Source organism: Lipotes vexillifer, unplaced genomic scaffold (assembly GCF_000442215.2).
Source record: "Lipotes vexillifer unplaced genomic scaffold, Lipotes_vexillifer_v1.1 scaffold584, whole genome shotgun sequence".
Lineage (NCBI taxonomy): Eukaryota > Metazoa > Chordata > Mammalia > Artiodactyla > Lipotidae > Lipotes > Lipotes vexillifer.
Genome location: NW_006783036.1, coordinates 4414467 through 4425672, shown reverse-complemented (window position 1 = coordinate 4425672; position 11206 = coordinate 4414467). Strand labels below are relative to the sequence as shown.

Below are 11206 nucleotides of genomic sequence, written 5' to 3'. Positions count from 1 at the left end.
TTGTGGCCTCTCCCGTTGCGGAGCACAGGCTCCGGACGCGCAGGCTCAGCGGCCATGGCTCACGGGCCCAGCCGCTCCGCGGCATGTGGGATCCTCCCAGACCGGGGCACGAACCTGCGTCCCCTGCATCAGCAGGCGGACTCTCAGCCACCGCGCCCCCAGGGAAGCCCCGAACCACACTTTTAACCACCTTGACTTAATTGACATTTTTAGAAAACTGCACCCAATTTCAGAACACATCTTCTTTTCTTGTGCAGGTAGTACATTCACCAAGATCGACTACCTGCTGGACCATCAAACAAGTCTCAGTAAATTTAAAAGGACTACAGTCATACCAGGAAAAACAAAAGAAGAAATTCTAAGTATGTTCTTTGACCACAGTAGAATTAAATTATAAATAAATAATAATAACAGAGGTAAGATAACACCAAATATTTGGAAATTAAACAAAATATTTCTCAGTAATCTATGGATAAAAGAAGTCGCAGGGAAAAATAGAAAATATTTTGAACTAAGAGAAAATGAAAACCACAATACGTCAAAGTTTGTGGTTTGCAGCCTGAAGCTGTGCTTAAAGGGAGATGCGTATCTTTGAAATCCTTTGAAAATGCACTTTCAGCCTTCAGCTCTCACTGCCTGTGCTTTCAGCTCTCTAGTTAGAAGTGATCTTTCTTTTGTACTGTTCTCGGGTGTAGCTGTCTTCCACTATATCAATAATAACATCTTAACACATCAATTTGCTAACCTGTCAGTCTCTTCCTTTCTAACCCGCAAAAACCCTTTAAGGACAAGTAACTGCTGTTCCCATCAATGTTTTGTCTCTGGTTTCTAGCACAGTGCATGACACTTTGTGGGTCCTCAGTCAATTTTGAATGAAAGATTGGGAATGGACCTTACCTTCATGAGGACCCTGTGGAGACAAGCAAACTAAGAATTATTAGCCCCATTTTACAGCTGAGGAAACAGAAGCCCAGGTTCCCTTAATGAGCCAGTGACAAGGCCAGGTTTCCATCATTCCTCAGAAATTTTCCTTTCGGGTCCTAAAGTGCTGACAGAAACGTCACCATTAGTGAGAAGCGTCTCTCCAACAGAAGTGTAGAATTTATACCGGGGTAAAACTGAAGCCTTCACCAGCTATAACCTCATCGTGTCATCTTTTATTCTCTGGAGGATGGGCCAGGGCACCTTTCTGTGAATGCTTGTAGGAAGCCCTCGGCGCTGGGCCTCGGCGTCCTGACCGGTGAGGGAGTCTGGCCCTTGACCTTTCAAAACGCCCTGCCCAGCTGCGACCTCATCCCGGCCCTGCAGAAAGCGCTGGAGCTTGAGGCTGCAGCCTGGCGCTTTCAGGCAGCCCCCGCTGATGGGTCTGTGCACCACAAGCTCTGTTTCTCTATTTTCTACCTAGGTTTCAGTTCTCAACTGGGGTTTGTTTCTCCGTTGCCTCTGGTTCAGCTTCCTTTTCCTGTTTGGTTTTAAGTAGAGTCTAAAAATCAAGTTGCTGCCTTCCGAGGGTCTGTGCCCTCTGATCAGCTGGCCTGGTGGGAATACAGGACTTACCTCCTCGGGTTCCCTGTGCTACAGAAGTGCAGCCATGGCCACAGTGTGAGTACGGGGACCAGTGGGGACAGAGGGACGTCAGAGGAGACAGAGAATCACGGGGACTGTAGAGATCTCTCCAGATCCCCTGGGTATACTGATGGGGAGACCGAGGACCCAGAGGGCAGAGGACTCTCTCACGGTCACACAGCAGGTTATGACGGAGCCTGCCCACTCTGTCCGCTGGCCTGTCCACTACACCGGCCTGTGTCTCTGGATGCGTGTCATCTTTAATGGCTTTTTTGTGTGTGTCAGAATCACTTCCTCAGAAGTCAGATGCCTGCCTCGGATGGTAGAGGGGGCTCTGAACTATCTGAGGGGACTGGGGCTTGGCTGAGAGATGCTGTTGACAGGTCCTGGCTCTTCTCTCAGAATGGCCTGAGAGCATCAGGGGGTTTTCTCTGAATACTGGGCACAGAAGGAGGAGCTGGGGTGCCTTTTGTACAAGTTGAGACCTCATGGCCTGTCACAGCAGAACCCTGACCTTCTGCTTGAGAGACTTGGGACTGACTTTAGACCGCGGATCACTTAGGCTGCTGCGGTTTAGCACATGTGTGGGCACCAGCCGCTCTGTGTCCTGAACTGGTCATTGTGAGCGCCCTTTCCAAAGGTGAGATTACAATTCAGACGTGATTTCCCCCTGCCCTGCGACCCCGGCTTTATCCTCTGGGATTTGGGGCGTTGACTTGATCGACTCACTGCAGCTTTGCGTCTCAGCATAAATTATAATCTCTCCCCTTAAAAATTGCTTCACAATTCCCAAACTGCTGTTGCACCAGTTTTCTTGATCTTTCAACCGTGTTGGGTGGTTAGCTCAGGAAGGGGGCATCACTGCTGTTCTGTGGGCGAGGAGGCCTGGCCTCTGACCGGCTGTGGCCCTCGCTCAGGGTTGCGTGGCTGGTTGAGGAGGGACTGGAAGGAGAACCACCCAGAACAGCCGCATCCAGCGTTTCTCCCAGGCTGCAGCACGGGCTCTCTAGGAGCATTTTGCAGGGAGTTACGGCAGCTGACACACAGTAAGTGGGGCCCGTCCGATGCTTCTGGTCGGCAGGGGAGCTTTGGAGAGGGCGGCGCTCTCACACCATGGCGTGGCCTTGGGCAGGCTGCCGGAGCCCCTTCCTCCAGGCGCTGGCAGCTCTCAAGGCCAGGGCCGCAGTTGGCCTTCCCTTGCTCCTTTGCAGCCAGTTTTCTATCATCCTTGAGCTCTAGAGGACTTGTGGGTGGAGCTGCGGCAAACAAGACTTTCCGTTTCAAAGGCTCGTTAGCTTCCAAAGTGGGCAGGCGCCAAAGTCATCACCTGCCGAAAACTACGCTGAAAAGCTGAGTCTACTCTGCCCTGTCAACTACTGACTGCAGAAAATAGTATCAGAAGTAAACCAGGAGGAAGCAAAGCAGTTCTTAAAAATCTTTTAAAGTTGTAAAAATCTTAGGAGTTTCCATCTTGAAAGCAGGTTGAGACCATCTACAGTAGATCACCTGGGTTAGTGGTGCTTCAGGCATCTTACCCTCCACTTCAACCAGATCCACTCTCTTTTATCTTTTTAAAGTACTCCTCGATATTTCTTTGAGGAAAAGAAGTTGTATTGTTGCTGGTGGTGATGATTTTGAAATCTGAAAGCTTCTTATTTAGCCCAGCTCTGAGGTATACGCAGTTGGGGAAATTGAGGCCCAGAGCTGGAGCAGGGCTTGTTCTTTGGTGAGTGAGTTATGGTCCAGCCAAACCAAAACTCAGGTTCTCTGCACCCACCCTCCCCGTACCAGGCTGCCTGCGCTCACGGTGCCAGTGGGACCACACGTACAGCAGCTGTGAGAGCCGTAGATGGTTTGCTTTCCACATGCTGACATAACAGAGATGTGATCGCCGGATTCCTAGGTCACCGTGGTTCCTGTGGTGGGGATGGAAAAGGCCTTCCCATCATGAAAACGGGTCAGTCCCAGCTCCGGCCATCCATCATTCAAGAAACATTTTCTGAGCACTCAACCTTGGGCTGGGACCGGGGAGTTCTCTTGAGCACATGCCAGCGTACAGCACGCTCTCTCTGGCATGATTTCATTTAATGCCTACGGCGATCCTGACGGTGGCAAGTATTGCTTTTATTGTTCCGACTTTATAGCGGAAGAAACCACGGTAGAGAGGCAGGGAGTAAGTTGCCCAGGAAGTGAGAGACCCAGGCTGGAGCAGGTCTCCTGATGCAGACGCTCTGCACTCCTGCCCCTGAGCTGGTCGAGTGGGAAGGCGGCGTTCTCAGGAATGAAGGGATCACAGGTCCTTAGTCTGGTGCAGTGTAGACCATAGTGAGTGTAGACAGGAGGCGCGGCAGGAGTTGAGAAGTCGGGGGTTGCCAGGAGGTACTTCAGGGAGAAAGTGGGGTCTCAGGTAGGCTCGAAGGATAGGGGTGACTTGTATTTTTATTTTATTTTATTTTTTTAGCTGCTCTGGGTCTTAATTGCAGCATGAAGGATCTTTGTTGTGCCATGTGGGATCTTTTTAGTTGCAGCATGCCGGCTCTTAGTTGCGGCATGCGTGCGGGATCCAGTTCTCGACCATGGATAGAACCCAGGCCCCTTGCATTGGGAGTGCAGAGTCTTACCCACTGGACCACCAGGGAAGTCCCAGGGATGAATTTTAAAAGGGACCGAGGGGCTGCTCTCGGTGCCAGGGAGACAGAGGGAACAGGACAGATGTCCTGAGACTGCACTAGGGGCAGTAGGAAACGGGCGCACGGTCGAAAACTCGTGGAGAAGCAGAAAGCCCAGCTAGAGCGACGGCAGAGGCAGGGCCCTGCTCACGCCCGCTGCAGCCTTCACCCCCAGACCTGGGTGAGGGCACGAGGCAGCCACGCCAAACCTGAGCATGAAAACATGAGGGGCCACACAGGGAGGGACAGCGAGGGGAAAGACCCTGAGACGGGAACGGCTTGGTGCGTCCAAAGGTCAGGAAGAGAACGGGGAGGCTGAAGCAACATAAGGGGAGAGTGAAGGGAGGTGGGGCGGAGGGGCAGCCAGGCCTCATCACGCAGAGCCCGGGAGCCCGGAAGGAGTCCAGGCTGTGTTTGTCGTGTCATGAGAAGCCTTTGGAGGGGGTTACGCAAGGGGAAAGACATCCGATAGAGCTTCAAGAAAAGTCACTCTGGTCACTGAGTGGATAAGCCTCTGTAGCGCGACAAGAATGGAGGCAGGAAGGCGTCGGGGAGGCTGCTGCAGTCACGCAGGTGACAGGCCACGGTTGGGACCAGTGATGGAGCCAGTGGCATAGCGGGAGAGTGGCCGGATTCTGGAGGTGCTGTGGAGGTCTAGCCTCTGCAACTGCCCGCTGGATCCAGGGTGGTGTGAAGGAGGGAAGTGAATCGAACCCAACTCGGGCGGACACGGGGAAGGCTGGGTGCAAGTCTGCATACTGGCTGGGTCAGCGGGGGTTAAGCCGGTGCAGGACGGCTTTCCAGGGAGTGTTGGCTGAACAAGGCTGCACGAAGCAGGAACTCAGCGCGCCACAGCAGCGGGAGGACCGCACGCGTCAGTGATGCGTCTGACCCTTCCTGGTGCAGCCGGGTAATTCCAGCCCCTTCCCTCGTCTCCCTCTTGTCCTTACTGTGCTTGCTTGGTTGGTTTTCTAATGCACTTGTCACCTTCTGACATATTACGTGACTTTTTAATTTGTTGTTTGTCATCTGTCTCCACCCCACAAGGATGTAAGTTCAAAAGTGGAGGGATTTTTGTGTTTTGCTGACTAGTGTATCCTCAGTGCCTAAAACAGTGCCCAGCAATACACATTTATTAACTTGCTGGAATTAATTAACTGCTTTCGTTACGATGCTGGAGATTGGGCCACCAAAGCTGCCCGCGGAGCTCTGCGGTGTGGCCTGTTGGAGAAGCAGCCAGGAGAGCAGATGTTTCATATGTTCTCAGCTCATGATGGAGCCAGGGCTCCCTGTGCGACCAGTCGGTAGTCAGCTGCCTGGGCACAGCGGTCACCACTTATTCCACAGCCCTTCAGAGCTTGAATAAGCAAACGTTGGAAGGAGTCCCACGGCCTGGCCACCCCACGGCGCCCCCCGGCCCCCAGCCTTGCCTCTGCTGCAGGGCTTGGAAGACCGTCTCTAAGGGCAGCTGGTGTGTCCTTTGACGTCTTGTCCTCACAGGCGAGTGTGAGTCCCGGAAGCTCACAACCAAACGAGCCCTCAGAGATCATGCTGTGCGTTTGCTGTCCCGGGATGTGTAGCCCAGTCATTTGAAGACGTCTTGAAACTACGCTGTCTTCTGTTCAAAGAATCCAATGTGTCTGCAGTGGAGAAACACTCCCATAACGGCTCTTAAGTTCTTCTCATGGGAGTGTGTTGTGTTCCCTGGGCTTCCTGAGGCAGGAGATGGTTGAGAGCTAGTCTAGACTTTGACACCTGAACTCTTAAAAGAGAAAAGTAGCAACAGTACCCTTTTCTGAGTGTTACATGCCAAGCACTGTGCTAATTATATTGATGTGATTCGACATGTGTTGTACTTGACCCTCATCCTCAGAGGTGTTACGTTGCTTTTCCCATCTCACTGGTAGAACAGGGGTCAGCAAAGGTAGCTTGCTTGCTCCGGGTCACACTGGTATCACTTGGCAGAGTTGGGCTTTGAAGCCAGGTCTCTTGTGTTTTCAGAAGCTAAGCTTAGCTGTAGCCTCTCGAAGGAACTTGCCCAGAATGACAGTCAGAGTTAGAATCAAGGCTCCTAATCTCTGTCTTTCTTTGTAGTCTCCGATTTTCCACCGTTAATACCACAGGAGTCGGGAGACCTCCTCAGCCCTCCTGTGGCGCCCACGCTTCTCTCCGTCAGTCATCTGTTCATTCACCACCTCCCCTCCCAGCCTAGAGCTGTTCATGGGCAGGGTCTGCGTCCGCCCCCGTGGCCAGGGGATGGCACGCACTTATTCTGATGCGAATCTGAGCCGAACCGCCCTGCTGATAATTAGGGGTGTCAGCCGAGGCTCAGCCAGGTCTCATTCCCAGGCGATTGATTTACCCTCGGAGATGTGCGTACTGCCCCAATCCTTGGCCCAGCCAGATCTCTACAGCTGTCCCAAGGCCGTGTTGAAACCTGTTCCACTCCCATAAGTGATCAGAGGCACAGACTCTGGGGACACAGGCATAGAGTGGAGCAGTCCTCGTGTCCACATGGCCTGTCAGATGGCTCCCCGAGGGAAGGGCTGCGTCGGTGGCCTCGAGAGAAAGTGTGGGAAGGGGTTGAGACAGGTTCAGTCTAAGGATCAGGCCCTCTCAACAGTTGGTTGGAGTGTTTGTTCCAGATTCCACTAGACTTTGCACAGAGAAGTGGAGCCAGCTGTCCAGGCATCCGGGACACTGGCATCAGAGCAGAGAAAAGGCAAACAGTCTTTTTTTTTTTTTTTTTTTCCCTCCGGTACGCGGGCCTCTCACTGTTGTGGCCTCTCCCGTTGCAGAGCACAGGCTCCAGACGCGCAGGCTCAGCGGCCATGGCTCACGGGCCCAGCCGCTTCGCGGCATGTGGGATCTTCCCGGACCGGGGCATGAACCCGTGTCCCCTGCATCGGCAGGCGGACTCTCAACCACTGCGCCACCAGGGAAGCCCTGGCAAACAGTCTTGACTGCACATGACATGGCAGTCTGGCTCTCCCAACCAACTTGGGTAGAAGAAAAGATATTTGGGTTTGATACCAAATTTGTTCTTCACTTACCCAAAGCCTTTCTTTAATTCTAACACTCACAAAAATGGGGCTTAGTCACCATTTGAGATTATGCGTGTTGTTCTGTGCAGATCTAATTTATTGTTTCCATTACTGTAATGCAGCAGTTCTCAAAATGTGATCAGAAGACCTACCCTTTTAGGGGTCTGTGAGTCAAAACTATGTTTGTAATAATACTGAGACATTATTTGCCTTTTTCACTCTCATGAGTGCAAAGTGGAATTTTCCAGAGGCTACATGACAGTGTGTTGACATTGTCACGGTGACAGCCAAGGAAGTGTATACTTGTGTTTTTAAAAATTCTTAGTTTTAATTTCAAATATGGTAAATACAGATAGACCTAATCTCCATAAACAGAAGCTTTTCGGCACCCTCAGTAATTTTTTAAAATTTATTTTATTGAAGTATAGGTGATTTACAATGTTGTGTTCATTTCTGCTGTACAGCAGAGGGATTCGGTTATACATGTATATACATTCTTTTTCATATTCTTCTCAATTATGGTTTATCACAGGATATTGAATATAGTTCCCTGTGCTATATACTAGGACCTTGTCGTTTATCCATTCTATACATACTAGTTGGCATCTGCTAATCCCAAACTCCCACTCCATCCTTCCCCCACCCCACCCCCTTTGCCAACCACAAGTCTGTTCTCTGTGTCTGTGAGTCTGTTTCTGTTTTGTGGATAAGTTCATTTGTGTCATATTTTAGATTCCACATGTAAGTGATATCATATGGTATTTGTCTTTCTCTTTCTGACTTACTTCGCTTAGTAGGATAATCTCTAGGTCCATCTGTGTTGCTGCAGATGGCATTGTTTCATTCTTTTTTCTGGCTGAGTAATATTCCATTGTATATAGATAGGTACCACATCTTCTTTATCCATTCATCTGTTGATGGACATTTAGGTTGCTTCCATGTCTTGGCTATTGTAAATAGTGCTGCTGTGAACATAGGGGTGCATGTATCTTTTTGAATTATAGTTTTGTCCAGATATATGCCCAGGAGTGGGAGTGCAGGATCATATGGTAATTCTATTTTTAGTTTTTTGAGGAACCTCCATACTGTTTTCCATAGTGGCTGCACCAACTTACATTCCCGCCAGCAGTGTAGGAGGGTTCCCTTTTCTCCACACCCTCTCCAGCATTTGTTATTTATAGACTTTTTAATGATGGCCATTCTGACTGGTATAAGGTGGTACCTCATTGTAGTTTTGATTTGCGTTTCTTTAATAATTAGCTGCCATCTTCAATAATTTATACGGGCGTACAGGGGTCCTGAGACCAAAAAAGTTTGAGAACCACTTCTGTAAAATAGTCCGTTATGTGACTGTACTATGAAAGACATGCACAGAATTGGTAAGCACCCGGTTCAGGATGGTGGCTCCCACTGGTCGAGAGGAGGGCACTGGGATGCAGGGGCCTCTTGAGTTAAACAGCTTTCTGAGATGACATCACATTTCCTGGCCTGAGTGGTGGGATCATGGGAACCTACTTCTCACAGGCATGAACTGTTTCAGAATAACATTTTAAGTTTAGAACAAAACACCAAGCCTGTAGGCATGAACTGTTTCAGAATAAACATTTTAAGTTTAGATGAAAACACCAAACCTGTTTCAGGCCTGTTTCCATTAAGAGGAAAAAAGGTCACCCTATAGGGGATTTACTCATTACCAAGAAGAAGTATGATGCCTGGCAGAACTAGGCACACTCAGAAGCAAGCATGTATTCAGAGATAATTACTGAGCAATCCAGCAGGTCCCAGTTATTGGAGCTACAGAGATGAACATCTTTAAAGCAACCACAAAAAACCTGCCTTGTGGGGGAGAGAGAAAATCAGCAGACCTTCAGGACAGTGGCAGTGAATGGATAGATGCTTCCTAAAGGCAGCGGCACTGAGCTGAGAAAGGTGAGATGCAAACTGTGGATGGAGGAAAGAGAAGTTGTCTTGAACAAGGGACATACTGGCTCAAGTAAACAGCACATCTGCATGAGGTAAGACTTGAGGTGAAGCCAGTGTGAGGCGCCTTCTATATCCACGTTGGAGCTGCCCTTACCCCTTATTCTTTTAACCTCCAAGGAGAAAACTAAGGTCAGGGGCTCCTGAATGTGACCTGGAGAGCCACCCTGGGCGTTCAGGTGGCAGCGCGCAGGCTGTTGGGTCCTGCATTTGCCGGGAGCCCCGGGGCGGAGGCTTGCTCACTGCAGGCACAGGCTGTGCTGCCGGGGCATCTCCCACGCAGGGTCTCCGAGCCCTGCTTTGCCCACTTACTCTCCTGAGTGCCTGCTCCTGGGAGGGTGATGGCCCACCCCACGGAGAAGGTGCTGGGTAGCTTTTCTTCATGCCACTTACTGTACCTGCCACTGTTCTGCAGGTCTGTCTGGCCAGGTATCATATTTCTCAGCTTGACGGAAGAGAAAACGAGAGCTAGAGAGGTAGCAGCTGGGAGCAGGGAGTGGTGCCAGCTCATATCAGCTTACATCAGCCAAACTCACATTCAATGGGTGTTTATTAGGTACTTAATCCCGTGATAGTTATTGTGGAGAGCGAGAGGAAGCTCCCAGTAGGGTAACCACTCACTCTGCTTTGCCTGGGACCATCCTGGTCTTAGCGCTGAGTGTCCTGCCCCACCTCCTGGGAAACGCCTCAGTCCCAGGCAAACCTGGATTCCTGGTCCTGCTGGGGCGACAAGATAAGCCTTCAGGACAGAGTGTGATGAGTTGTTCTGTCTGAAGGGAGTGACCAAGCTGGGCATTGGGTTGAGCCCGTGCTGGCAGGGAGGGTGAGGTGTGATCCAGGCGGCAGAGTGCGCTCCTAGGCTGACCCTCCAGAGGACCCCGAGAGGGCAGCCTGCACTTTCCCAGAGCAGCGGGTCTGTGTCTCCAGCTGGCCTCCTGGGAGCCTCACTCTCCATAGGCCCACCCTCAGCATTGCGGTCTCCTGACTCTCAGATCCCAGGCCGCGGTGATCTGACGGTGCTCTGTAACCGAGGCTTTTATTCGGCAGCTACTCTTCTCTGAGGATTAACGGAGTTGGATTGTAGATGGAAGGTTCCCTTGGGCACGCAGTCATAAATGCACTTATTCACAGTTAGAGAGTCATGTATTCAACAGTTTGTAGTGTCTGCAGCACACAAGGGACCAGATTTACGAAGGGGAAAGCAATAGAGCCCCTGCCTTCAAGGAGCTCACCTTCTAATGGGGCAGACGGATGCTGATGCAGATGTTGAGAAGCAGGACAGACAGGTAAGAGCTTTGGTGAGAGGCAGAGATGAGCACAGTGCTGCGGGGGCCGGTTCTTCTTACAGGTCCAAGTGCTGTACAGGTTCCAAGCTCAACCCTGGACTTAGTTTTCCAATGAGCCTCTCTTCGTTGGCCCTGTTGTTCTCTGTTCCCTTTTTGGCTTTGCACCTTTTTGCTCTTACTTTATGAAATTACACTCTGTCGTTCAAATTTTTGTAGTAAATGCCTGGAAAAGCCCCGAAAGGTATTTGTAGAGGGGAAAGGATTCCACATTCAGTGCGCACGGGAAAGAGCGTGGCCAAGATGGGGTGTCACCGCAAGCCTGAGAGAGGTTCGGAGACCTCATTCCCAGTCATGTAGGGCGCGGTGGGGTAGGAGTCCAACAGCTGGTGGGACGTGGAAGCTGCGCTATTCCAGAAGGAATAGACAGAAGCAGAGGTGGAGACTGACTTCAGGCTACCTTCACTGTGTTTTCCCGTGTATTAGTTTTATCCACAAGTGCATCAGTGGTTTCTTATGTCAAGTCCAGGAATATTTGTGAGTATGTATCACAGTTATATGCAGAAAGTTTGGGGTGTGTTTGTTCTTTTTCTTTTTAAGTGAGAGATTTCAACAGGGATTCAGTAGTGGTCTCTGATGTGTAGCCTAGAGGAGTTAACTGCTG

The 11206-nt window shown here is 50.6% G+C and overlaps 1 protein-coding gene across 2 annotated transcripts in view; it reads left to right on the top strand.

The window, feature by feature from the left end:
• Positions 1-11206, top strand: part of EVL (Enah/Vasp-like) — a 123225-nt gene that overhangs the window by 43953 nt on the left and 68066 nt on the right. Inside the window, exon 1 of one of the 2 annotated variants that reach the window (XM_007455642.1) lies at positions 1423-1602. The exons of the other annotated variant lie outside the window; for it this stretch is intronic. Coding sequence (XP_007455704.1) covers positions 1592-1602 — 11 coding nt within the window. The 5' untranslated portion in view covers positions 1423-1591. Of the gene's footprint in view, positions 1-1422; positions 1603-11206 lie in introns of those variants that run through there. 2 annotated transcript variants of the gene reach the window in all.